General features: G+C 47.4%; 2 protein-coding genes across 7 annotated transcripts in view; one reads left to right on the plus strand and one right to left on the minus strand.

The window, feature by feature from the left end:
- Window positions 1-684: 684 nt before the first annotated feature.
- On the plus strand, window positions 685-13,076 carry RASL11B (RAS like family 11 member B). 3 transcript variants are annotated; one of them, XM_067736005.1, is made up of 6 exons: window positions 685-981; window positions 5,739-5,851; window positions 8,726-8,905; window positions 9,518-9,574; window positions 10,745-10,821; window positions 11,613-13,076. In XM_067736005.1, exons 2-6 carry the CDS (start codon window positions 5,815-5,817, stop codon window positions 12,081-12,083), a joined length of 822 nt encoding a protein of 273 aa, XP_067592106.1. In that variant the 5' UTR covers window positions 685-981; window positions 5,739-5,814; the 3' UTR covers window positions 12,084-13,076. The 3 variants fall into 3 exon arrangements, with proteins under 3 accessions (XP_067592106.1, XP_067592105.1, XP_067592107.1); XM_067736004.1 differs by lacking the exon at window positions 5,739-5,851; XM_067736006.1 differs by lacking the exons at window positions 685-981; window positions 5,739-5,851 and adding an exon at window positions 5,864-6,207.
- Window positions 1,218-27,547, minus strand: part of SCFD2 (sec1 family domain containing 2) — a 414,129-nt gene continuing 387,799 nt past the window's right edge. The window contains exon 9 of one of the 4 annotated variants that reach the window (XM_067735963.1): window positions 1,218-2,455. In XM_067735963.1, the coding sequence (XP_067592064.1) occupies window positions 2,366-2,455 (90 nt within the window). In that variant the 3' untranslated portion in view covers window positions 1,218-2,365. Of the gene's footprint in view, window positions 2,456-8,940; window positions 9,196-19,250; window positions 20,963-21,002; window positions 22,205-27,547 lie in introns of those variants that run through there. The other 3 variants (XM_067735964.1, XM_067735962.1, XM_067735961.1) reach the window with 3 other exon arrangements.

Consider the following 27,547-nt stretch of genomic DNA (forward strand, 5'->3'; position numbering starts at 1 on the left):
TATCCCCCAGTTTGGGCCGTTGGCCTCAATTCTGCTTCCCAAGACACCAGCCGGCCAGCCACAGCACCCTCTCCATCTTCTGCCCCTGGCAGTGGCCTCCAACTGCAAAGCCATCCTCTTCGTTCGTCTCCTGGAATCAGTGAAAAGACTGAGCCAGTGTGTGGTGCAGCCCAGGAGCCTGCCTCACGTCCAGAGCCCTTCTCCATCTGTGTTCTCACGCCCACACTCCCTGTGCCCGCTCCGGTCCTGACTCCCCTGCCATCCCCGTCCACAGTTCTAGCTTCCCCAGGCTCTCTCCACTGCCTCTTTTCTCAGTGCTTAGAAAATGCACAGATTCTTTCATGTGTTGACTTTTTCACGACACCTAGAAGTGCCACATTTACCCTTCTAGGTTCTGGAGACGAAGCAACGAAGAACACAGCATCTCTACTCCTGTGGAGTTTACACTGCAGTGTACAGAGCTGGACCATAAACAAGCAAATAGTGTAGCGTGAAGGGTGAAGGATACGGCGAGTTGAAGCACAGCCCAGTGGCCCTGGGCCTGGGGCTGAACTGGGAAGGAGGGACGGAGGGACAGGGGGACAGGTCGTGCCATAGAAGGGCCTCCTGTGGGTCAGGCTATTTCATAATGATGAGGGAGAAGCTGCGAAGGGCTCCCTTAAGATGCCGCTTGGCCAATTGGAGGAATTTCTTGAGCCGGCTGCTGTCCAGCACAACTGTCTGGAAATTATTCTCCACAATGTTCTTGGGCTGGGTGTGTGCTGTTACCTCAGGGAGCCTGCCACATTCTGCCCTAGAATCACAGCGGGTCTGGTTGATAAGCAGTGCACTAGCTCATCCAGAAGACATGGTTCCATCTGTTGCCTGCAGATAGGAAGAGAGGAATGCCTTGGCTCCTGGCTCTATCGGCTGTTATGGCAAATAAACATAAGAAAGGCTTCAGCCTGGCTCTTTTCACCCTATCTCCTCATCCAGGTCCAGGTAAGGAGGGATTTGGGAGAGGATTTGACTGAGCTGTTAATAGACGACTTCCCTACAATTGATCACGGGACAATCCAGGCTGGAAAAAGAACTCCACTTCATTTTCATAACGAAGATATAAAAGGATTAAACGTTTACAATTTACCAGGTACTTTCATGTGCCTAATCTCAATGGACATTCAACATATGTATGGCACAAAATTTGTTATAATTTATTTACCATTGAGCTAAATATATTTTTTTGTTAGAATGGGGGTACACATTCTTTGCAAAAAAGTTAAGTTGTTGTTGTTTGCTTTTAGAGCCAGTTAAGAATTGTCTCAAAATACACGGGAGTTTTCCTATCTTGAAAAACAGTTAAGATCCTGGAGCAGCTAACTTTACATTCCAAATGAATTAATAATGGACCTCACAGAACATTCCCAGCAGAGATGCCCCAGCATACCAAACTTCATGTTCCTCAGGCTTGGAATGTGTAATTCTTCTACAAGTTACTTTCTGCTATGTGCAGCTCTATTTTGGGACTAGGTTGCTTCTTTATATAGAAACCAGTACTCCTGTCAAATCAAGTGAGTACGTGAGTCATTTGTGCATTTCCTAAAAACGATCGCATCCAATTTTTCTCATCTGCTATCCATTTTCTTTTTCAATCAGAAGGGAGGTGCATTAACAATGCGGATGTCTTGGTGAAAATCCTAAACTCTCACAGAATGCCGTTAGAATGAAAATGCTTTTAGCAGTGACTGAATTTCATGCTTGTTAAAGAAATGATCACATCACCATTTCCACGTTCACAAACCAAGTAACTCACATATCTCTGCTACCTTGGGGCCCCATTTCTATAGTTCACACTATGACCCATGATATTTTAGATACTCCTGAATGCCCTGAGCCAGGGAGGCTGATGAGAGCTTAGAAGGGATTTGATGGTTCCTGTGATTTTTGAGAGCCGGACAAAGCAACGAGAATCAGTGGCTTTGGCCCCAAACAAGGTTTCATTCCACCATCCAGGTGATTCGGGCAATGGAGGGAAGTGAAGCTTGTTCTCTCATAACATAGGTGGATAGGTATGAAGTTTTGATTTCCTTTTAGCTTCGAACATTATGCTAAGGAGTTGAGGCTGTGAGGAGAGGCTTTGTCTTCTCTGCAAAGACAAATAAGGAGGCCTGAAGTGTCCTTAGGTGAACTTTCAAGCACCCCAAGGGAAAGTCGGAGGGCAAATATTAGATGTGTCCAATCTACAGAGGAATTTGGAACCAAAGATTCTGCTAAACAATTGGCTCAGTTGTCTGAATCTTTCTGAACCATTTCTGTTTGTGCGTATCACCTGATCCCAGTAGCCCGTCAAGTGTCCCAAGAGCAATCATTTCTGGGGGACCGATACTTATTCCCCTCGGCTCCTTAGTCTTCTGTACAAGTGATGGGCTGGAGAGAGAAGCGGCAGGATCCTTGTATGCTTGAAGGGTTCTTTCCACTGGAGAAAAGAAGAAGAAATGATCTCAGAGAAAGTCAGCACTGTCTAGCTCCAATATTTTAAGACCTTTCATTTAATGACGAGAACTCCTAACCATGGCTTTATCAATAATGCAGTCCCGTCAGTTCCTAATGCTCAACGTTTTAAAAGCCTTTGGGAAAACGAGCCCTGTGAGTTTCCCTACTCTCCGTGAAAACACAGTGAAAATTCACTAGCTGTTCCAAGTAATGTTTAAAACTTGAATATATTCTGAGTTCTTGCCACCAGATTACTTATCAAATAGGTCTTCTGTGTTGCCAGAAAAACGACTTCGGCTATTAAGACTTAAATCATTGAGAGGAGAAGAAAATCTCAGATTTTGCCCTGAATGAAAAGGAGAATTATTTCCACTTTTTCTTTTACCTTCAGTTTATATATTACATTGAAATAGAGAAAGAGGGTGGAGGAAACCTTCCAGAATAAGAAAGATAAAACCTGATAGAGTAGCAAGGGAATATAACTGTAGAACACTAGTCCTTCTTTCTCCCTGAGTGTGCAAAGGGAGGGGGGAGTGTGGGCCATTTGCTACCATAGAAACCGACCAAGGTATGCGGAGGGGAGGGAAGGCCCATTCGAGGAACTTAAAGATCTTACTTTTTTCAAAGTTAAAGTGTTCTGGTCAGTTGGTGATCTTTCTAATGGCAAGCGGTGTGTGTGTGTGTGTGTGTGTGTGTGTGTGTGTGTGTGTGTTGTGTTCTTTTTATTTGAGTTCCAATCTGCCTTCCCTCCTTTGCCTTTTGAACTTAGTGATTCTACCTTTCATCCCAGCTTCTACTAAAAAGAAGGTTGACAATATAAAAAAATCATCACATCCCCACTGTGTACCAGGCATAGCTCTCTGTAGCGGAATCCATAGAACTGCAAGACATCCGACACATGGTGCACAGAGCCATTGGGTGAAGACCTTCCATTACGCTTACTTCTATCTCTTTCTATTTCCACGCTTACAGAGCTCTTAGAAAATGAGCAGCTCAAAATGAATTCTCTCCCCTCTTTCATCCAGATGCTGCTTCTGAGCCATGGTTCTTTTTCATTTTTAAAATTGAATGATAAAAACTCTATCACAAGTCATCCTTAGTGAAGATGCAGGCGACGCATCTCCGGTGTTTCCTGTTCCTTTACATGTCCATGCATAGGCAAGCACCTTTCCTTTTCCCTTATCAGTCCTTTAGTCCTTTCCAAACTACTATGGAAGGCAAAGGAGCAATGGATCAGGTGTTTGGAAAGCTGGTGAGGATGCCAATGTCTGCCTTTCAGGAAGGGGGCTCTAGGAGAAAAGATAACAGCTCAGTATAAATGTGCTGCTGTGGATGGTGAGTACTTCCCATCACTGGAAGAATTCTAGATTAGGTTGGACAATCTCTTAGCAGGGATACTGCAGGAGAAAGTTGGACTAGATGCCCTTTCATATATATATATATATATATATTTTTTTTAATAGATTATTTTTCGAGCAGTTTTAGATTCACAGCAACATTGAGCAGAAGGTACAGACTTCCCATATGTAGCCCGTGCCCCATCCCCCAGACACAGAGTCTCCCCCAGTTATCAACATCCCTCACCAGAGTGGTACATTTGTTTCAACTGATGAACTTACAGTGACACATCACCATCACCCAAAGCCCATAGTTTACATTAGGGTTCGTTCTTGGTGTTGTACATTCTATGGGTTTGGACAACTGTATAAAGACATGTAACCACCACTGTAGTATCATACAGAGTAGTTTCACTGCCCTAAAAAGCCTCTGTGTTTCACCTGTTCATCCCTCCATCCCTGGTCCCCATGGCAACCACTGATCTTTTTGCTCTTCTTAGTTTTGCCTTTTGGAGGATGTCATAAAGTTGGGATCATACAGTATGTAGCCTTTTCAGATTGGCTTCTTTTACTTAGTCATATGCATGTAAGCTTCCTCCATGGCTTTTTGTGGCTTGATAGCTCGTTTCTGTCTAGTGCTGAATATTCCATTGTCTGGATGGACTAATATCCTTTCAGTTGTGTGCGTATTTCTATAGATTGCAGGGTATGGCTGAGCTCAGATTTCTGAATGAGGGATGTTGCTGATGCTTGTGCAGAGACCACAATTGCACACAAACAGGGTGTGTGAAGCCGTGTTCAGTGCAGGTGACAGAGATCCAACTCAAACGAGCCTAATCTCGAAAGCAACTGTGTTGACCCCTGTAACTGGGAATTTCAAGGAGTGAGTCTGGATTTTGAGGTATGGCTGAATGCAGAGCTAGAAAAGATGCCATCAGGGTCCTGCCTCTCTGCCTGTCAACTTTGCGTTCTTGTGGGTTGGCTTCATTTTGAGGCAGACTTCCCCACATGGTGGCAGGATGGTTACCTGGAGCTCCAGGCTCACTTTCTACCAGCTGATTAACATCAGTGCAAATGAAGCACCCCTTCCCCCAGCAAAACTCTCAGGCAGGGGCTTCCCTGGTGGCGCAGTGGTTGAGAGTCCGCCTGCCGATGCAGGGGACCCGGGTTTGTGCCCGGGTCCGGGAAGATCCCATATGCCGCGGAGCGGCTGGGCCCGTGAGCCATGGCTGCTGAGCCTGCGCGCTCTGCAACGGGAGAGGCCACGACAGTGAGAGGCCCGCGTAGCGCAAAAAACAAACAAACAAAACTCTCAGGGAGATATTTCACTGGCCCAGCCCTGAACGAATCCCTGAGGCTTATTGGTATCTACTCCTGCAATTAGGGATTGGTATCACCCCATTGCCATCATCAGAGCAACATGAGAATGGGGCAGGGGAGTTTTCCAAAGGAAAATTGAGGTGCTCTCACTAAAGAATGGAAAACGATCTGAGCAACTGACATCAGTAAATAATCCCTGTGCCAGGCTGTAGGAAAACAGTTCAAAAAAGCAGAGAGGGGTGTCAATACAGAGTACATAAAAGCAACGAAAACAGTGGTCTTGAACAGTGGTCTCAAAGCCATCAGTTGAAAAAGAATCTCATTATACTCTTTTATAATTGAAAATTAAATGTAAGGTAGGGCCCAAACTCTCCTTTGTTGGGCCCCTATGTTCTTTGGGATGCTGAGAAAAGTGTGGAGGAAATGGTGGGTTCACACCCACCTTCCTTTCCATTTCTAGTGTGTTAGGTTAACCAGAGGTGGGTGCCGAGAGAGAGAGAACAGTTTAACCACTATAGCATGGCATCACAGGAGACCATCTCATTGTGAACATCCCGGATATTTTCTGTGTTACTCATCCTTTTCAGATTTGGCTCTGTTTTTTTATAGGATATATGACCCTGAAGGAGTTTTAAAGCAAGACTTTGTTTCCTCATTTATAAAATGGAAGGGTGGTGAATTACAGATGGCCACAAATTCTTTGACATTACTCCCCTCTAAAGGTGGGATCTATGCCCCTTGCCCTTTAATCTGGGTGGGCTCTGGGACTGACCATCAGAATATAGCTGAAGTGATGCTGTGCCAGTTTCCATGCACTGGCCTTAAGAGATTGACAGCTCCCGCTTCCTTTCTTAGAATACTCCTTCTAAGGGAAGCCACCTGCCATGCTGGGAGGGGGCCTGAGCTAACCAAAGTGGGAGGCAGGTAGGGAGAGATACTGGCCAGTCCCAGCTGTTCCAGCCATTCCAACTGAAATGCAGACATGTCACTGAAGAAGGCATCTTGGACATCTAAAGCAGCAACAGAAAACTGCAACAGGAGGTAATGATGACACCTACCTCTTAGGAAGAGGTAAAAGGTAAAAGGAGATTTTTGTTTGCTGAATCCCTAGCCCACAGCCTGAAATAAAACAAGACTTCAATGTATATCAGTTCTCCTGCCCCTTCCCCTTCCTTTTTATTAATTCTATGAATTTCTTAGAAGGGGTAGCTCTCGTGTCGTCCACTGAGGCAGAGTGGCATGGAGGTGGGCTATTTGCTAGACGTTTGGAATTTGAAGAGATTTTCTCCATCTTTCTCTTCTTTCTTTCTTTTCTGTGTTCTTTAAAGCACAGCCAGATCTCTTAGACCTAAAATAAGAATACCAAATTCAGCCTTCGTGTTTCAGACGGAAGAATCACAGGCTTGGTACAGGCTCACGGTACTGAAAATCAAGCCCCAGAAGCTAAAATGATTCAAAGCAAAATTCCCCTTGACAACTTTCGTCATGTCTCTGTGTGTGGTGTGTGTGTGTAAAAAGCAGTTAAACAAAAACTTTAGACTACATAATTATTTTACCACATAAGCATGACAGAATTACAGGCTTTTTTTTCCTGGGGGGGGGCGTTGAAAAGTACATGGTTACCTGTAATTATAGTCTTGCTAAGTTTGATTTTATGGCAAAAAACATAGTGCATTTTTGCAATTTTTATGAAGAGCAAAATTCAAGTTTGATTTAAACCATGCAGAAAAACATAGTGCATTTTGGATATACTCTTTTCCCTTCTGACTCAAATGGCTGAATTTCTTTCATTCCTGTGACCTCCCCAGAAGTCAACCTTTTCTTGTGTTTATTAAGGTTGTGCACCTTGCTACTTATGTTGCCCATCCTAGAAGACTTGCTGCTGAGCCATTTGAGATTACTCTCCTATTTCGTCCTTGAATTCCTGCAAACATCTAAACCGTGATAGGCCCGAGGGTTCATCTCAACGTCTGAACTGGGTCTGCATCATAAATTCTGTCAAATACCTGGTCAATTAAGTCAAGGTTGCAAGGAGGAGTCAAACTACATGCCTGGCATGTGTAGATAAGGGAATTGGTTTACTTTACTTTTACGTTTCAACCTTTAACGTGGGTGTGGACCCAGTGCCACAGTGTTTGCTGTCATTTGTCTTTAGGATAAAAGCCTCTGGAACATTTGGGGGCCCACCAGGTTAGGAGGGTGGGAAGGAGAGGGGGCGAGATGGAGGGAATGGGGAGGTGGTCAGCCTGAGTGTTTGGTGACATTTTACAGCAGTTCCAGCCACAGAATGTTGCTTGGATGGGGAATTCAGCCTACCACTGAAGATGCCTTTCTGTGGTGAGAATGTAAGGGGTGGAGCTTGGGATTTTATGAGCGCAAATTGGCATCAAGTCACTTAAGTAAACTTGCCATTCCTCATAACCAGAGACTAAGTGCAGACCCTTTCTGATATCTGCCTCCCAATCCAGTCAGTATCCAGAGACAGCTGGGATAACTGTTGCTTTCCTTTTCACAGCTCTTGGAGGAGGTGTGAGTGCGTGTGAGGCGCTAGAAAGCTTGTTCTATAATTACTTCTAGATTTGCCTCTGGGTATGCTGTACATGCACTCGACCGTATGTGTGTTCACGTGAGCTTGTCAGAGGGTGAGTGATCCGCCACCCTGCCAACAAGAGCTAGAGCAAACTGGGTGACTTTATTTTCCCCCAAAGTTAAAGTCACATTTCAGGGGAGCGGGTACGGGGGTCTTTGTTACTGATTGCCACTGTAACCAAATCCATGATCCAGGATGCCACTCCGCATGCACCCAAGTCAGTACAATCACGACCCAAATTAAGGAGACAGGCACGAAGCCGTGCAGCCAGACGGGCGACCCCGAGCGCTCACACCCTCGAGGCCCCGACCTCCGGGGCGCAGGTTCCCTGAGGGTGGGCGGAGCTGGCCGATCAGTCAGTTGGCTGCGGGGAGTGGACGGGCGGGCGGGCTGGGCATCCGGGCGGGTGCAGATGCCTGGGAATGCTAATGGGGGTCCGAGGCCGCGCTCTTCGGGGACGGCAGGCAGACAGGCCAAGAGGCATCCCCCCCAGCCGCCCCCAGACCGAGCCCCGCTTCCCGGAACCGAGGCGCCCCCAACCCCGCAGCCACAGCATGTGCCCCGTCCCGGCGCAGCGGAACCCCGGCCCGTGCCCGGCGCCGCCCTCCTGGGCGGCCGCCATTGGCTGCGCCGTCGGCTCCGGCCCACCCGTTGCCTCCTGTTGCCGGCTGCTCCATTTTCTCCGAGCCTCACGGGGCCCCGCACTGGTTTTGGGCGACCCCAGGGGCGTGGCGCGCGCGGAGCGGCGCCGGGGGCGGGGCCTCGCGCAGGGCGCCCAGGGATTGGCCGCGGGAAACAAGGGGTGGGGCCGGCCCCGGAGAAAACAGCGCGCGCGCAGCCCTGCTGCAGTCCCAGCCTGGAACCCGAGCCAGCCGGAGTCTCCCGCCGCGCCCGCTCCGGGGCTTTTTTTCTGTTTCCTTCTTTCTTTTTTTTTTAATACCGCGGAGGCCCCTGCCCGGTCCACCAGCCCGCTCCTGCGTAGCGCGAGCCTCTTCCTGTCTCGCAGGTCCTGTCCCGCGCGCTGAAGCCCCTGCCGAAGCGGCGATGCGCCTCATTCAGAACATGTGCACTATCGCCGAGTACCCCGCCCCGGGCAGCGTAGCCGCCGCCGATTGCTGCCTGGGGGCGGCGGGCCGCCGCCTGGTCAAGATCGCTGTGGTGGGCGCCAGTGGCGTGGGCAAGACAGGTGAGTCTTAGCGCTCCGGCGAGAACCCGCTTACCTCTGGGGCTGGAGTTGGGCGGCCCCCACTGAGAGTTGCGGTTAAACGAGGCGTGGGGGAGAGGTGGGAGCTGCAGCCGGATCGCCCACCCTCTCCTACTGATCCGCTGCCCCTCGGGAGGGACCTCAGCCATCTTCGTTTCCACTCTCCTCCTTCATCAGATGAGGGAAACAAACTGCTGATGGCCAGACGACCCCTCTACACCACCGACACAACTGGGATTCGAATTCTAGGGTTCTTGAGCCTCTGGCAGTCCCTGGCACAGAAAGGGGAGTTAGTGAACGTAACCTCTCCTGGAGATCTTTAAGGTTAGGAAAGACATTTGTCTGCGGGAAGGCTTAGGTGTGGCTCAGCCGGGCTCCGAGGATGGTGGTGGACCAAATGACCCATCCAGCTGGACAGAGCCATAATTCACGACGCCTTCCAGCCCCCTCCCCGTCGCTGCAGGGTAGGAATTTCACGTGGTGGTCGGCTGGCTTTCTCTGAGAGTTGCTTTTTAGGTTGGGGGAGGGGTGGAGACCAACCTAACTTCTTGTGCCAAGGTTAACTCTCTTTCCCTTCTCTTTTCTGACCTGCAGCTCTGGTGGTCCGGTTCCTCACCAAACGATTCATCGGTGACTATGAAAGAAATGCAGGTGAGGAAATGTATTTGAGGAAAATGCTGTCAGCTTGCACCAGTACTGCTGTTCCCTTTTTTTTTTTTTCAGTGTCTACCAGGCAGGTTCCTTCAGAGTGACTGTCTGAGCACTGGGATCCTGCCACTTGCAACTTCCCTTGCCCCCGTCCCGTGCTCCCCCGCTTCCCATAACTGCCATCTGGCCTCATTCCATTCCAAGCCCATTCATCATTTTATCAAGTGCCTGAAAGTATTCCCCTTGGTATGTTTTAACTATAGGGACCCCAGTTGGAAGCACCCTTTGTACTCAAGAGCCTCTCCCTTCAAAACACTCCTGCAAAAGTCATTAAAAAAAAAAAAAAAAGATGGCCAGCTCCTCCCCCTACCCCTCGCCCTCTCTGCTGGCTGCCTTTCAGAGGTGACCTTTTAAAGCAAAGGCCAAAGGAGAGCAGTTGTAAACCTAAAGTTCTCTTTTCTTAACAAAGAAAAATAACTAAATGGTAAAATTTTAGGAGGAGAGTTCCTGAATAAATGATAGAACACTTTTTCAATCCCTGTGATTAAGAATGTCCACTGGGGAGGCTTAAGGACTTTCTACCTATGCTCTGTTAGCAAATTGTTTAATTCCTTAGACCATATGAAGTACCTACAGGGGATTATTTGGAACGCACTATATAAACCATCCCAAGATAAGGCATGGCAGCCTTGTGCTTTGATGTAGAGTCAGCTATGTTATGTTACACTTGTATTCCAACTGATTATGTTGGTTGTGAATTTACTAACAATATTTGCCCACCAAACCATTATATCTAATAGCTAGAATATAAATTTATGCCAAAGAGCGATAAGTACTAAAATAAAACAAATTCCACACATGCTGAACAAGAAAAATTTTTTTCACGGAAATTCTCTAAACATGGAACCTTCGTTTAAAATTCGACAGCTAAGTTTCCAAAAATGTACAAGCTTTGTCCTAGTTTTAATAAACCTGCTAAAATGGGGTTAAAATTGCAGTTGTTTAAAAAAAAAAATCTGAACTAAGCCCATTAAACAGAATAAACTACAGCATATTTTTGTGCATTGGTTCAGGTTATAATTTCTAAGTTAAAAAAATATCCCACAATGTTTTAAAAGTTGTACAAGAAGGAAGGACATAATCTTTTTTTTTTTTGAAATTTTGCCTTTATAGGTAATCTCTATACCAGACAAGTCCAAATAGAAGGTGAAACCCTGGCTATTCAGGTTCAAGACACTCCAGGTATTCAGGTGAGTATCTGAGATATGTGACTAGATCAAAGGGGAGTCTGCTTGGCCGTGGAATTGTTCGATTGTTTCCAAAGTACCTCTTGCTGAAGGAGGAGAGAGACTTGGGGAGTCACTAGGCTTTTATATGTTGTTTGACACTTCAGTTGTATCTGGCTGTTGGTCAGTCTTAGCCTGGCTTAATTTGGGAGACTTGGCTAAGGGGCAGAAATCTTCTCGTAGGAGGATTCTACCCAGCAGGAAAGACCAAACCAAACACACTTGGATTTGGCAAAATGCCCTTGCTATGGTTAAAAAGGTCAGTTTTTACATTTGTGTTTTTGGCATTAGAAATCAAACATCTAGGTATAGTCTCCAAACACTTGGAATCATTTTTATATGGTGGAAAGTTACGCTATAGACAAAGAGCCATGCACGCGTGTGTATTTTTTTTCTCCCCCTCTTGAACTGGGCAGTTATCCAGGTTTAAATGCTTCCAGCTCCTATCTTTACTTCCCCAGACTTACTGTCTAGCCAGTTAATTTCCCATTTTATGCAACTACAAAGTCTCTCTGCATGGAGTTCTCTGCAGGTCAATTTTCCACTCGAGTGTGGTGAGCTGCTCTGTTATTTATTCCAGCTCCGTGCAGCTGGATCAACATATTGTCGAGAAAGCTGAAGCGAGGGGGGGATAGAACTTGTTTACGGCCTGCAACCTGGTGTTCCCGCTAAGGGCTTTTTGAATTCTCTCTCCAGCTGAGCCAGGGCTCTCTCCGGCCCTCACCCTTCACCTTGCCGTCATCCCTCTCTTTCAGGTCCACGAGAACGGCCTGAGCTGCACCGAGCAGCTGAATAGATGCATCCGCTGGGCAGACGCTGTGGTGATCGTCTTCTCCATCACTGACTACAAGAGCTACGAACTCACCGGCCTGCTCCACCAGCATGTGCAGCAGCTGCACCCGGGCACTCGGCTGCCCGTGGTCGTCGTGGCCAACAAGGCCGACCTGCTGCACATCAGGCAGGTGGACCCTCAGCTTGGACTGCAGCTGGCCAGCATGCTGGGCTGCTCCTTCTACGAGGTGTCCGTCAGCGAGAACGACAACGACGTCTACAGCGCTTTCCACGTGCTGTGCAAGGAAGTGAGTCACAAACAGCAGCCCAGTGGCACGCCAGAGAAGCGACGGACCTCCCTCATCCCCAGGCCCAAGTCCCCCAACATGCAGGACCTGAAGAGGAGGTTCAAGCAAGCGCTCTCTGCCAAAGTCAGGACTGTCACCTCTGTCTGACGCCGAGCTGCTCGAGGGGCTTTGGTCTTCCCGGGAAGAGGCCCGAGGTTCTGCAGGAATGTTGGATGCTGGCCGTTATTCATGGTTCCAGGAAGGGCTGGAGCAGAGGGGCCAGGAGGGCCCATGGAACTGCTGCAGACGAGGAAGCGTTGTCCTGAGCAGGGGGATAGAACTGATGCAGCTTGAACGAGCCCACTGCCACCCTCCGAATACATGAAATGTCCTCCATGTCTTTTCCTCCGGAGTGGGGACGGGGCATGATCGCTGGGGATTTTGTTAACTACCTTGTAAATGACAGTCAGTTGTAATTTCAGCCAATATATTGATGTGATTTACGTTGGGAATGAAAGAATGGATTAAGCATTCACAGGCTTTCCTCTTTTTTTTTTCTTCTTTCTTTCTTTTCCTTTTTTTTTTTTTCCCCTCCTCCCAAGAGGAAGAATTGCTTTTCTTACACGAGTATATGTGTCTCTGGAATACGCTTCCTTATAGAATGCCCTTCTAACCTGAAGGATACCCAGATTTCTTTTTCTTTTAAAGAACCACCCCACTAAAAAGGGTGGAGTTTATGGGCCAAATGTTATATATACAGACGTGTGTAAGCTTATGGGCCTGCATCCTCCTGCCATGGGGTGAGTATGCTGAGTTGGGTACGTGTTGAGTGGTTGAGAACACAAACTCTTCAGCCCCAGACTTTGAGTAATTGTGAGACTGTATAATTTTTTTTTTTTTAATCGTTGCATCAGGTACAGAAAAACAAAGTGTGTCCATTTATTTTGGTCTGATTTGTGTAAACACAGCAATGACGCTGGGTTGTTTCTAGGCCTGGCTGAGTTGTGGCTTAACTACGGAAACACTATCTTAAAGCGAGTGAACAGATGCAGGGGTGACCGCCAAATCTCCTACACAGATGCACTTTAAAAAGCCACTCATGCTTTTGGCTTAAACTGTAATTAATTTATTTTATGTACAATAAAGCTCATTTTAAAAGAGGAGACGTCTGACTTGGTCTTAATTGAAACGTTCACCTTCTGTCCTTCAGACAAAGTATTACTCGGCACCTTGTACTTCTTGGGCACGTCGAGTCGGGCATGATACCTTCCTGGGGTGAGCACTTAAGTCTCACAACAAGCCACTGAAGCGCATTCTCTTCTTATCCCCATTTTACAGATGAGGAAACAGGCTTGAAAACAAGTTAAATAACTTGTCAAAGGCCCCGGCCTGCGAGAGTTGTAAATTGTAATTTGCTGCTTTCTAGTCAAGAGTATAGCACATCTCCTATTCATTTCCTCCCTGATCCTCCAGGTAAACCTAAGACAAATGTCTGGCCCTATATTTTATGTTGATCAGAGATCGCTTGGCTAAGCCGTGAAGATCACGCTTCTACACAAGACCACTGTTTCTCCATAAGTGCTCTATTCGGCAAACCTTCCTTGGGTACGCTGCTTTCAGAAAGTGCACTCTGTTCTCATTTTGCAGAAGCTCGTAGCAGTTGATCCGGGGCTGTTCAGGAACCCCTCCCACGTAGCACGTGCCCCAGGTGATGTGCTAAAACTGCCAGGCCTCTCATCGGCTTCCATCCGAGCCTGGGAGACCTTTCATACAAGCTAAGTGAGTCACCACCTTTATGGGCAAATAGGCACACCTTATATTTGTGTAGTGCTTTCACACACCTGATCTCATTTAACCCTCAGGATAAACCAGTGGGGAGGGCGGGGGAGGTAATACGACCATTTTACAGATGAGAAAAACGCTCTGAGTTTCGAGTGATGTCCTCGAATTCACACAAAGGGCATGAATCAAGTCTTCTGACTATATTCAGTTTTCTTAGTCCTTTATAATATTTCATATATGGGCCACTGCCACATATAGGGGGCCTTGGGACCAGGAGAAGCAGCCATAATGAATAGTTGAGGGCCTACTACGGAATGGTACCAGATTTTCAAATCTGTTTTCCCACAGGGTAAGTGTCCTGCCTACTCTTGACGGCGCTTCTGGTGATGTCCCAAACCTTCCTTACATGGAGAGCAATTTTCTATACTTCAAGCCTAACCGAACTGCTGAGAAGGTGTTGGGGTGAGGGGGGGTGAGGGAGGGAACAGCGCTCACATGAGATTCTAGAAACGTCTCATTTCAAAGGCAGTGAGACAAGGATCTCTGACTAGATTCTGTTCACGTTTGTTTTCATTCATTCTGTGTGGCTATATTAGTAATGTCCGGTGAGTGAGAGGTTCATCTTTATATACTTACCAATGGTCTTCTACCCATGTTCTGGAATTAAAGAAGATGAATTGTCCCGGGGGCTTTATCTTGCAAAGGTGCTGAGCGGCGCCAGACGTCCTCTGTCTATGAGAGGCGCCCTGCTTCCTCCTCTCCTTTCCACCTGCTCCAAGAGCCTGCAGACCTCACAGCAGGCCTCTCCTCCTTTGTGAGCTGCCCTTCCTGACCTCCTGGCACTTCCCCGTTGCCCCTCACATCCCCACAGCACTGGACTCGGTCTCTTACGTTTCATTTTAGAAATTCACGTTGAAAGGGTCTCAGGGCTCCAGTCTACCCTGGGGATAAAGTGGTTTGTTGGAGGCCGTTCTGGGAGAGAGAGATTGACTCCCAGCTGGAAACCACCCAAGTCCCAGTTCTGTCCACTGTCTCAGGCTGACTTGACTATTTATAGTTCTAGAATACACCATGTTTTCTTCTCATGAATTTAGCTTCATATTTCTTTACCTTTGTTCATCCCTTTCGTCATACTCTGAATTCCTCTTTGGTTTTAATTTCTGTTCTATAATCATACGGCACTGAGAAATGGCCTTCTCCCACCTGGGTAGGGGAAGGGAGGGTTGTGTGAGTGTGTGCAGGGGAATGGAGAAAGGAATCAGAGTTTACTGAGCATTTACAGTGTGCCCAGATTATAATCCACCTCCTTGAATCTTCTGAAGAATCCTGCAAGGAAGGTAATAATTCCACCGCCAGTTTAAAGATGAGGAAACTGAGGCTCAGAGACATGAAAGCTGGGGTCACACAGGCAGTAACATTCACCGTTTCTGAAAACCTCTGTGCCAGGCACTGTAGGGGTACTTGAAATAACTTCCATTCTCCACACCAACCCCACAGTCCATTTTCAGTCCCTGCTACAGATGCGGAGAAGGGAGGCTCAGAAGAATGAGCTCCTAAGTGGCAGATTCGGATCCAGGACTCCGCCACGTCTGCCTGATGCCACGGCCTAGACGCCAGGCAGCCGGCCCTCCGCTGCCCAGCCCCGGCTCCTCTAAGCAAAGCCCCCAGCGCACGGAGCTCTCCCCTCCTCTGCTTGCAGACGCTGGCCCTCCCTGCCCAGCCCGTGGTCCCTGTCGGGCTTCCCTCCACCTCCCTGCTGCTACCCTGGGCTCGTGGCCCCGCCTGGCTGCCGTGGCCACATCTGCTCTTGCTATCAGCCTGCTGCACACTGGCCTGCAGTCCCAGCTCAGTAATAAAGACGTCCAGGCTGGGGCGGGGGCCAGCACAGCCCACAGCCCGTCCGCCTCAGCACCGGATCCTTGTCCGTCGAGATGTCTGGCTTTCGAGCTTCCTCCCTGCCGCAAATCAAAACCATCCGAACACTCTGCGGCGGGCCTGGCGCTGCGCCGGGGACCACGATGGCTCCCTGTCAGCGCCCGGCCACCGGGCTGCCCTGAGCCCCAGGTTCGAGAGCTGCGGGCCTGCCTACAGTGAGCCCCTCGTTCTGGTGAAAAGCGGGATTCCGACATTCATGTTACACCCTGCAGGGGAGAAAGCAGATGTGCTTTCTGGACAAACGCACAAGCCTCTGGGCAGATCCCTCAGGGGCGAGCAGTTGGGTAACTCCAGGGCTGCACCAGCGGGGGACGGGCTGCCCGGCCAAGTCTCTGCCGGTAACTCAAGACAGGGCGCCTGGCAGTGGCCACGACCAATGACAGGGCTTTATTTGTTACAATAAATAACCCAGGAGAACTGGTGTTTTCTGCACTCCCTTCAGAGTCTAAAAGGAGAAACTTCCAGAAAGTTCTTATTGTCCTCATGACTCTCCTAATTCGGTGAGAAGAGCACAGGATGGGGGTTATCGCTGACTGTGGCAAAGATCCCGACAAGTGTCCCTCACGCCTCTGCTCTCACATACCCCCCGTCGTCTGGTTTTGTCTCTTAAAATAGAGATGGAGTTTCTCTTAATGTTTCCTGGGCAGCAATGGCAGACGACATTTGTAATCCTGGATTATTTGTTGTTGGGATTCTGTTTCTGGTAACTGGGGTTTAATAAATAATAGTAGTCTTGGGGCGAGCCTGATGGAAGTCTTTGTTATTGGGTAATGCTGTAATGGAGGGGTCTGGGGTCGACGGAGCCGTATCCATAGGCCCCAGCCCTCTGGGGACAACCCCTGGCTGCCGTACCTCCAAACACCTGTCGTGCCCGCTATGTTTGCTGGGAAGCAGACTCCAGAAGGAGGGTTTACAAAAGTGGAAGTCAATCGCTAAGGAGTATGTACACTTCTATCAATTGTGTCTATGAAGAGTGGCTGATGAGATCCTTGGCAGAAGGCTTGCATTTGTCTGTGCTTGTTTTGGCTCTGACCAGCCAGGGGTTAGGGGGTGAACACTCAGACCCAGGCGGAGAGAGGAGAAACCACAGTCAACACCCAGCTCGGCCTTTTAAGCCACCTTCAGGTGGCTGACATCTGGCGGGGGGGAAATCCCTTTAGAACTGGTGCATTTGGATGAGGTTGAAATGGTTCAGTCAGGGTGTCAGTCTCAGAGTCCACATAACTACTCTGTAGCTAACATTAGGGATGGAGAAAGTTCTCTCAGGGACAGGGCTCTGCATGGGCAATCGTTAGACGTTAGCTGCCAATCATGGTGATTCTTCTGTGCTCTTAGCCAGCCTGCCAAGTGCCACGTTCTAAATGCTTTACACGTATTCACTCTTTTAATTCTCACAACAACTCAACGTGGTATGTCCTATCATTGTCCAATTCATAGTCAGCTGAGACCAGGAGAAGTGAACCATTGTGCGGAGGAGGCGGGATTGGAACCCAAGCCATGGGATGGGGCTCCAGGCGCTGCTCCTGGCCTCTGGGCTGTATCATCCTGGAAGTAGGTGGGACCAGGGCATTATTCCTCCTCCGTCTTCTCGTCTCCTTGTGGACCCTGGGAATGCTTCCAGATTTTCTCTTCATTTGACATTATCCGCCTTTTGAGACTTTATCATTTTGTGGGGTGAGTTCCTTGGTGGTGTCCTGTGCAGGCTGTGTTAGGGATGGCGTCCCCCTACAGCAGCCCTCTCATGAGGTAGGTACCACTCATTACTATCAGGATTACAGATGGAGGCACTAAGGCTTGGAGAGGGACACACTGCTGCGAGTGGCAGAGCTGAGACTTAAACGCAGACAAAACTATGGAGCTCTGTTCTAACCACTGCTCCTTCACAGGACACCAAGAGCACGATCGTTTCTCCCCCACCCTCTCCTCCCCCGGGCAGTGAGCCCAAGAAGAAGGCAATGCCAGAGAGGCTTCGGGAAGCTCCGCCCAGGGGCCCGATGTGCTACTTCCAGAGTCCCCTCTTTTTTCTTATCTGGTAAAGGCTCTTTGCAGGATTTACACCGAGTCGTGCCTCCCACCTTCTTATTCAAACTAAACTCTGATCCCCAGGGTCTTCTTTCAGCTTACATTTCCTCCAAAGCCTTCCGCTACCTGATTGTCTGCCTAGCTCAATTCCTCCAACCAGCGACCACAGAGATGGAAAAAGACGATGAAAAACTCAACCTTTCATGTTCCCCCCATCACTCAGACACTCAGAACCATATTTAATCTAGTACCGAGAGCATTTTCGGGACATAGTAACTGCTGAATGATAATGTTTACAATCAGAAGCTTCCTCTGTTTATCATTTTAGATGAGAAGCTTTTGAATATTCTTTTATAAAAGAGAAAATTAACTTGTAAAAATACATTCAAGGCACGGAAGTAAAACACAAATACATGTCTACTGTGAAACATATTCAAATGACACAAATATATTGAGAGCGAGACGTTCCCTTTTCTTAGTCCTCCTATAATATGCTGCTTCCCAGAGGGAACCACTTGTTAGCAGTTTGGTTTTTCTATTTCCCAAAAGTTTCCTTTGCATATAGACATATGGTTTAAAACTTAACCTCGGGAATTCCCTGGCGGCCCAGTGGTTAGGACTCTGGGCTTCCACTGCTGAGGGCCTGGGTTCGGTCCCTGGTCAGGGACCTAAGATCCTGCAAGCCATGGGGTAAGGCCAAAAGAAAAAAAAAACCAAAAAAAAAAACCAAACACTGATCCTTGAGCAGATCCTCACACAGGGCTCGAGTGTCAGGAGAAGCACCAGCTGTTCGTTCTGTGAGAGCCATTGTGTCCGGGATGCGCCGCTCTCCTTCCCCATATCATGGGCAGAAGCTCTTGGAGTGCCTGGTACATACCGCTGGATAGTTGGGAATGAATGAATGAATGAATGCAGATTGGAGACACACACAGGTTACTTCTTTTCTTAAAAAATTTTTTTTATTTTTGGCTGCGTTGGGTCTTCGTTGCTGCGTGCGGGCTTTCTCTAGTTGCGGTGAGCGGGGGTTACTCTTCATTTTGGTGCACGGGCTTCTCATTGCAGTGGCTTCTCTTGTTGTGGAGCACGGGCTCTAGGCACGCGGGCTTCAGTAATTGTAGCACACGGGCTCAGTAGTTGTGGCTCGCGGGTTCTAGAGCGCAGGCTCAGTAGTTGTGGCACACGGGCTTAGTTGCTCCGTGGCATGTGGGATCTTCCCGGACCAGGGCTCGAACCCATGTCCCCTATACTGGCAGGCAGATTCTCAACCACTATGCCACCAGGGAAGCCCCCAGGTTACTTCTTTATTTTTAGAAACGAGTGATCTTTGCTTTAATGATCATCTCTTTGGGGCTATTTGCCATTTTCTTCCTTATTCAAATTCAAACTTTTAACTGAGTGGAATGGAAGAAGCATCCGAGGTCTCCAGTATTTCAGCACCGTGAAGGAACTGGTGTTAGGTGGAAAACATACTTGGACAAAATAAAGAACGTTGGTGTCTAGAAAACCTGCTTCAATGACATCTCAAAATGATTTCCAACCTCACAGTTTTCTCATAACAGTGTTTTGTAGAGAACTAAAAGCAGAGACACGTGAATGTTTTGGTTTACATTTTATTTCCTCTGTTTAATTCACACTAGCCACTAATTTTGCAGCTCTGTCTCTTTATTACAAACTTCTTTTAGAGATGTTAGAAATTTCCATGAACTATACACCTACAAATGTGTGGGTTCCAAGCAGTTCATTTTTGCTGGAGCTCTTATATAATTTCACTCTGTCAGTCTAGGTTTTTCTGTTATGGCTACAAGGAAGCGTTAGACTCACAGAAAAGAAAGCTTTATACTTCTATAGAAATGTGATATCACAAAAGTCATGGGGGCTGAGGTTCCAACCTAGACTCCCTGGACTAGCTATCTTTATTGGGGCCTTCCTTGGGGAGGAGAGGAAACCTACAGGCAGGCACAGCCCTCCAATCAACCTCTCTCCCACTCCTGTTCCAAGCAGGCTGGCAGCCCTGCCCAGTAAGCAAACTGGAACAATGCAGCCCTTTGTACAGGCAGGCGATTTACAACACAGGCAGACAATCAGCACGGCCTTAGCCGCTACCCGCTACCCCTCCCTTCGGGCCTTTTCAGAAATGTCTCAGATCGAGAGAGAAACAAAGCCTCAGCTCCTATTTGCAGCATTCCCTCCTCAGCTACATAATCTTAAAAACCACACTTTCCTCACACTCACGATTCTAAAGCATGGGGAACTTCTCCTTGAGCAGCTGCGGATCAAACGTCTTGTAACCTACCGATACTCACCAACAGGCACTCATTTAGAATGAATGAACTTGCAGGTGGAATCAGAAAGATCACAGAGAGAGGGTTAAGGATAAAGTGGAATTCTCATGAATTAGGCCAGCTGAAAGGCAGTTTGATGCCTTTAGAAAAATGAATTTTTTTTTTTTTTTTAAGAATCTCAGCAATGCCAGCAAAGTACTTCACTGTGTGGGTATCAAGATCCTTTGGGCAAAGCAACCTAAGTGTCCATCGACAGATGAATGGATAAAGAAGATGTGGCACATATATACAATGGAATATTACTCAGCCATGAAAAGAAATGAAATTGAGCTATTTGTAATGAGGTGGATGGACTTAGAGTCTGTCAAACAGAGTGAAGTAAGTCAGAAAGAGAAAAAGAAGTACCGTATGCTAACACATATATATGGAATCTAAAAAAAAAGGTTCTGAAGAACCTAGGGGCAGGACAGGAAGAAAGATGCAGACGTAGAGAATGGACTTGAGGACATGGGGAGGGGGAAGGGTAAGCTGGGACGAAGTGAGAGAGTGGCATGGACATATATACGCTACCAAATGTAAAATAGATAGCTAGTGGGAAGCAGCCACATAGCACAGGGAGATCAGCTCGGTGCTTTGTGACCACCTAGAGGCGGGGGATAGGGAGGGTGGGAGGGAGATGCAAGAGGGAGGGGATATGGGGATATATGTGTACGTATAGCTGATTCACTTTGTGATACAGCAGAAACTAACACACCATTGTAAAGCAATTATACTCCAATAAAGATGTTAAAAAAAAAAAGATTCTTTGGGCATAATTCAGTCATACCCACGATTAGTAACAGGGACACTGGTTTGGGAGGCATATCTTGGATGGGGACAGAAAATAGTATTGGGATTTCCAGCTCGGGTAGGTCTCCTCTTCTCAGCAGATCCTCAGAAGCCAAGGTCTGGATGCAGCCGGTCAGTTGTAAATAACAGTTCAGGGATACTAGTTGGCTTTAGGAGTCGCGTGGACAGCACGATTACCTACCAACGGGAGGGGCAAACACACCGCAGACAATTAGGAGAGCCAATCCCAGCTTATTAGATGATGAGAAATAAAATGCAACACATTTGTTTGGGGGAAGGCACGGAGTGGGTACTGTGGAGAAAAAGGCAGAAGGCGGCAGCTTGAATGCCACCGATGCTAGCGTCCTGGGTGTAAGGAAGGGCGCACAGCCTGGGAAGGATGGCTGGCGGGACGGTGGGCTGCGTCTGTTGAGCCTTTAACCAGTGGGCACTGAGCAGGGCTGAGCCCAGCCACCACCTCGCTGCTGAATTGAACTTGATCAGACCGTTGCTTTGTGACCCAGTAATGTGACCTCAACAGAGAGGTCTCTCCCTCTTCTAGGGAGCCTTTGCTCCTTCAGGGAAAGAGAGAAGGCATACTCAAGAGCTGGCTGTCGCTGTGCGTGATAATGATGACGGCTGTATTAATTTCTTAGTACCCCAAACTTCAATAACAGAAGGTTACCGTCTCACACTTCTGGAGGCCAGAAGTCCAAGAGCAGGGTGTTGGCAGGGTTGGTTGCTTCTAAGCGTTGTGAGGGAGGATCTTCCCTCTTAAGCTCCCTTAGGTCTTCACATTGTCTTCCCTCTACGTGTGTCTGTCTCTGTGTCCACATTTCCCCTTTGATCAGGACACAGTCATATAGGATTAGAGCTCACCCTAATGACCTCATCTTAATTTGATCATCTGCAAAACCTATTTCCAAATAAGGCCACATTCACAGGTACTAGGGGTTCAGACTTTAACATCTTTTGGGAGGGACACCGTTTGACCCGTAACAATGATGATAATAATGATGATATCTGCTAATATTTATTAGTTCTTATGGTGGGCCAGGCACTGAGGATGATCTCATTTAATATCCATTTAATCTTCATAACAACCCTATGAAGTAGGTACATATATTACTCCTATTTTGCAGATAAGCAAAATAAAGTACAGAAAGGTTAAGCAACTTGTCCAAGGACACACAGGAAGCAGAAGCAGTTGAGTCAGGATTCCAACCCAGGCAGGCTGGCTTCAGCGTCCAAGTGTCTGTCTGGTCACTCCTCTATCATCAAGGGCTCTGGGAAGGCTGCTTACTTCCCTAGTCCACATGGACCTTTGGGCCTCTCTGGCCTGTCGTCGTGATGTCCCTCTCTGCTTCCCTGAGACTGGGCTGTTCTTCTGGGGCAGATTTCCCTCTGCAGCACTGGGAGAGCTCGTTCCCCAGGGCTGGGCTGGAGCAGTGATGCGCTCTGTCAGGCTGGTGAGGTTTTGCCCAGGCAGGGGTTGTACACCCAGTAGATAAGGAGGTGACTATGGGAAGTGGGAAGGAGGTATGGAGCCAGATGCTAGAGCCCAGCCCCTGAGCGCGGGGGGTCGCAGGCCGGCAGCAGGCCTGGCTTCAAGGGGCCACACCGCCTGGCCAGGCCTCTTGCGGGGAAGCAAGTTGGCACTCACACCTCACTCTCTACCCCTCCCACCCCCAAAGCTATCCCAGGTGGAACCAAAGCAATGAATTAACCAACTCACTGGCCAAAACCAGAGCCTATGCTCCAATGTGGAGGAGAAGCTGAGGGAGGGGAGGAGACAAGGAAGCATTTTATAATTTTCTTGTGCTTGTTGTTGTTAAAGAAATGAGGTTATTAAAAAGTTTTCTGTTTAAAACAAAAATTAATCTTTGAAAGCAGTGATGTTACTATTTTTTGAAAGAGAATTATCCTTGAAAATATATGGCTAATGTCAGCCAAGTCATATTTCTGGCAGAAAAAAATACACTGCAATCTGTGCTCACATCCTTCCTAGAAAGCCATGTGACGAGAGTCTGAGGGCAGACAGTGAATATTAGCACCCCCTTATCACATGGTGTAGATACCATTTGAATATGTGGCTCTGGAGAGAGAGGACAGGGTCTCTACTCACTCCTCGGGGGCTTCTGGGCCAGGTCCAACAGATGGTTGAGAATGGCGGTGCCCAGACCTGCACGCTCACGAGACGCTAGTAGAGCCCGGCTCCACCGCAGATGGGCTACATGCCCCGGGGAGGGTCACTTCACCTGGGGCCTCACTCTATCCTTCCCAGAAGAAAAGCAACAGCCCGGAGCTTGTAGCACTGTGGCAAGGATTACAGAAGGCCAAGTGCGTAGAGCACGTGAGGTGCTCAGCAATTCTGAGCTGCTATTTGATTTTGTTTTGTGATTGCGTCATAGGCCTCCTTTTGAATCTTATGAAAGCTAAAAACTCTCTAGAAAGATATGCATATGTGTACACACAAGATTCTGAATATAGTTTTAGGTGAGGTTTAGGTGGATAACTAGGACTCACAGACAAGTTAAGAATCCCTTATTCAGATATTTAAAAAAATGCACACATAAAGACAAAAATCCTTTGCATAAGAATAGACTCTTGCGAGGTAGGAGAGGCCAGGGAAGCTGATGGCCACAGCCCCTCCCCTGCCCTCCTGCTCGCCAGGCTCCACCACCGCTGCCAGCCCCTGGGGTCCTTAGTTCCAATGCCAAGATGGTGAATTCCTCTCTGGCTGAGGTGAGGGCAAGTGTAATGGCTAGAGTGAGTCCCACAGGATGGTTAAGTCTTATTAACAGGGTTGAGGAACTTGGAGGGGAAAGGCTGTAGACTCGGTTGATGTGGACACTTCTAGAGCAGTGATAACTAAGCTAAAAGAATTTGTCACTCTCAGGCCGTGTGCTGGGCTTTCAGTCACGGCTGACAGTGACTATGGGCTTGGTCACCTCCACCAAGCTGGAACCAAGGACCAGGACCCTCACATCTAGACATATGGGTATTTAGACAGCATGAGGGCTAAACCTGAGGGTGTCTGGGGCATGCCCTGTGGAGGGCTGTAAAGAAGCAGATGGAAAACAAAGGCAGCCTGTGAAGTAACTGAGGGGGTCTTTGAGGAGGGGAGGAAAGGAGGAAGCTGGGACCAAGGACTCTCGCCGGATAGTACAGTCGTTAAGAGCACAGACTTAGGAGTGTCCAGTTTGAGCTGGGCCCCAGCTGGCCACCTGCCAGACGATGGACCCTGGAGAATTTGCTTAATCACTCTGAGCCTCAAGTCCTCATCTATAAAGTGGGAATAATGATATCCACCTCACACGATTATCATGAGGATCAAATGTGAACATACACAGAAAATACTTAGCACAATGACAGGCTCTGGAGGGGCTTAACATGGTACCTGCTATTATCGTCTTCATTATCATCACCATCTTCACTATTCTCATCCTCTGCTGCACTCCCTCTATTCAGCTCACAGCAGTCACTGGGGTGGGCTCAGAGGAGATAAACGTGCCAGAGCCATCTTCCCCAAGTGTAAATCTGATTGTATTTATTCATAGGTTTAAAATCCTGACTGCCTTCTCTCCACCATGTATAAGCCTGACCCAGTGCTGTGGAATAGAATAAAGAAAGAAGCATGAAAGAAATAAAGACAGTCTAAGAGACTTCTGGGACAACATAAAATGTACCAATATTCATATTATAGGGGTCTCAGAAGGAAAAGAGAGAGAGAAAGGGCCTGAGAAAATATTTGAAGAGATAATAGCCGAAAACTTCCCTAACTTGGGAAAGGAAACATTCTCAAGTCCAGGAAGCGCAGAGTCCCATACAGGATAAATCCAAAAAGGCACACACCAAGTCACATATTAATCAAACTGACAAAAATTAAAGACAAAGAGAAAATATTAAAAGCAACAAGGGAAAAGCAACGAATAACATACAAGGGAATCCCCATAAGATTTTCAGCTGATTTTTCAGCAGAAACTCTGCAGGCTAGAAGGGAGTGGCAGTATATATTTAAAGTGATAAAAGGGAAAAACCAACAACCAAGAATACTCTACCCAGCAAGGCTGTCATTCAGACTGGATGGGGAAATCAAAAGCTTTATAGACAAGCAAAAGCTAAGAGAAATCAGCACCATCAGACCAGCTTTGTAACAAATGCTAGAGGAACTTCTCTAGAGGGAAAAGAAAAGGCCACAACTAGAAAAAGGAAAATTACGAATGGGAAAGCTCACGAGTAAAGGCAAACATACAGTAAAGGTAGGAAATCCTCCAGACACAAATATGATATCAAAATGCAGGATGTTGGAAATGCACTTGAAATGAAGAGACCGGCAACTTAAAACAATCTTGTATGTATATAGACTGCTGTATCAAAACCTCATGGTAACCGCAAACCAAAAATCTGTCAGTCCAACTGTCTTAGAGAGCATTCCAGGACTTTAGAGACTGATGGCTGTTCAGTACTCCACACCCCACCACACCCCCTGGCCACCACACACCCCTCACCACTGGTTCCACATTCCAGCCACCCTAAATGATCTGCAGTTTCACAAATGGCACTTTGGGGATGCTTCTTCATCTGGAACAAGAGTTACCAACTCTTTGCCTGAAGTCCTCTTAATCATCCTTCAATAATCGACTCAGGCATCACCACCTCCCAGAAGCCCTCCCAGACCACCCCTCTCTGAAGACTGAGGATGTTCCCATGGCTGTTGGTATCACATTGTATTCCTTGTTTCTTTGTTGTGTGCTGGCACAGTGCCTGATACCTAGCAGGTCCTCGATATAGTGAGTTAGCCAATGACTGATTAAGTGAATGAACAAAAACAAGACTAGGAAGGAGGCAGTGAGCTTAGCCAGCAGGAAGTTTTTCACACCAGCAGGCTCTGGTATCTCAAATAGCTCTGCGTAAATTTGTTTCAAATCAGTTCAGCTGAAAACCCACTTGTCTAAAATTCCGATTTTGAAGAACAAGCAGGATCACATCACTAACATTTCCTTTATAGTATAATAGCTGATGGTCCTTAAGCATTTTCACATCTTAGGCGTCTTTTGTTCTTCAGAACGCTTTTGAGCATTTTCTGTTTTTGAGCGTATTCGACAAAAAGCATTTCTGCCTTATTTGACTGAAATAGTCCTTAAAATTATAAAAAGTTAGCTAAATGGGGGGAAATGGCACTCAAAAATGAAAAAGAAAATGCTTAAAGCAATCTGAAATTGGCCTGTTGGATATGAAATTTAAATTTTATGAACATAGTCATCAAATGTGTGATATGAGGTAAATTAAGCACTAGAGCTCCTTTCGGAGGACTGGCTTTTTCCCAGGCAACCAAGGGCACTGATGAAAATTTCCATCGGGGAGGCAAGGGTGAAGGACACCAGGGTGCCTCTGAACCAAGCCCTAAAAAGCTGCCTTTGGGGCTCCACACAGGCTCTCTACTCCAGCTGAAGGAGGGGCATCTTGTCTCTGTCCTCAGCCCACCCTGGCTCCTGCAAGAGTGACCCAGCCTGCTAGCTTTCTCTCCACCTTCTGCTTCTCCGGGCCGTAACTTGTAGGTGCCAGCATCTTCCTGTTCCATTTCTGCTGAACAGGGGGAAGCCGGCAACCCAGGATTTAGACTCCATATCCCTCTGGTTTCTAACATTGTGAAGTGAAAGGAGAGGGGGGTAAAAAATCGTTTTTCTCTATTTTTCTTTTGACCTTGGGAGATGCTTCCCAGTAAAAGCGACTAATACGCACAGGTACCAACACGCATATTCATCCAGCTGATGAACTGGTTTTGGAGCACATGTCAGATTCAAGGCACCACTCACCCCCATTAGCACAGGTGCTGCACGTATACACGCACGTACACACGTGTGTTAAACATAAAATGTTTGTATCGTTAAAACAGTGGGGCAGTGGATTAATTAAACAGACATGACGAGCTTTCTGGAAAACTCACTGCCTTCTCATTGCCTGAGGGGTGAGTGTGCTGTGCTTAAGCTCTCCTAAGGAAGCTGATGAGATTTCAGATACCTCTTCGCTTTTGTCCCTCATGATGGTTGTTCAAAAAGAAGTCTCTTGAGGGAAAACAACAAGAACAAAAACCTTCCATTGTAAATGACTTCAGCGCTGTTACGTGGATTGCTGCAAGACACATGAAGTGCGTAGGAATGAAGGGTAAGGTTAAGAGGAACAATATGAACATGTGTAATGCCGTCTAATATTTCAAATTATAAGGGCCTAAGCTAACTCAGGTAAACATAAAAATTTTGAATCTCACTGACATTTTCCTTAGAGTAAGAAACTTCAGAACAAACTAAATGTAGACCAAAAAAAAGAAAAGGAAGTCGCTTGACTCTTCTCTTTGGGGCTTCATATTTTAGAATAACCTGGAGCTATGGTATACATCCAGGATTTAGGTACCCTTGAACCTCCACAGTTGTGCAAAATTGTACGCGTATGAGCATATTTCTGGGTCTAATTTTTTTTTCCTCTTACATTCTCACTAAATGTTCAGCTCCAGAAATGGAGATGCACGTGAAAGTGTGACTGGCCAACATGCACTAGCCCATGAAGAGCTGTGATGGCAGGGTCGGCTTGGTCACTCGGTCTTCCTCTGCTTCCTGAGCTGGCCTTTCCCTGTATTTTCTGGAGGAGTCCCTCCCTGTTATTTTCCTCCCACAATCGCAGGCTTCTGCTGGCCTCTTGGCCACGACCCAGCTACGGGGTTCAGCCTGCAGAGCTGTCTGGAATGAGAGAGGTCGGTGCTGAGCACACGCAACCCAGACCAGG

The sequence above is a fragment of the Pseudorca crassidens genome, chromosome 4 (assembly GCF_039906515.1).
Source record: "Pseudorca crassidens isolate mPseCra1 chromosome 4, mPseCra1.hap1, whole genome shotgun sequence".
In the NCBI taxonomy this organism is placed as follows: Eukaryota; Metazoa; Chordata; class Mammalia; order Artiodactyla; family Delphinidae; genus Pseudorca; species Pseudorca crassidens.

Excerpts from the sequence above, each read along its gene's own strand:
- RASL11B (XM_067736004.1), top strand. The coding sequence starts at position 885 with ATGCCTTGGCTCCTGGCTCTATCGGCTGTTATGGCAAATAAACATAAG. Across the intron at positions 982-8,725 it reads ATCTCCTCATCCAGGTCCAG|GTCCTGTCCCGCGCGCTGAA; the intron begins GTAAGGAGGGAT and ends CCTGTCTCGCAG. Across the intron at positions 10,822-11,612 it reads AAGACACTCCAGGTATTCAG|GTCCACGAGAACGGCCTGAG; the intron begins GTGAGTATCTGA and ends CCTCTCTTTCAG.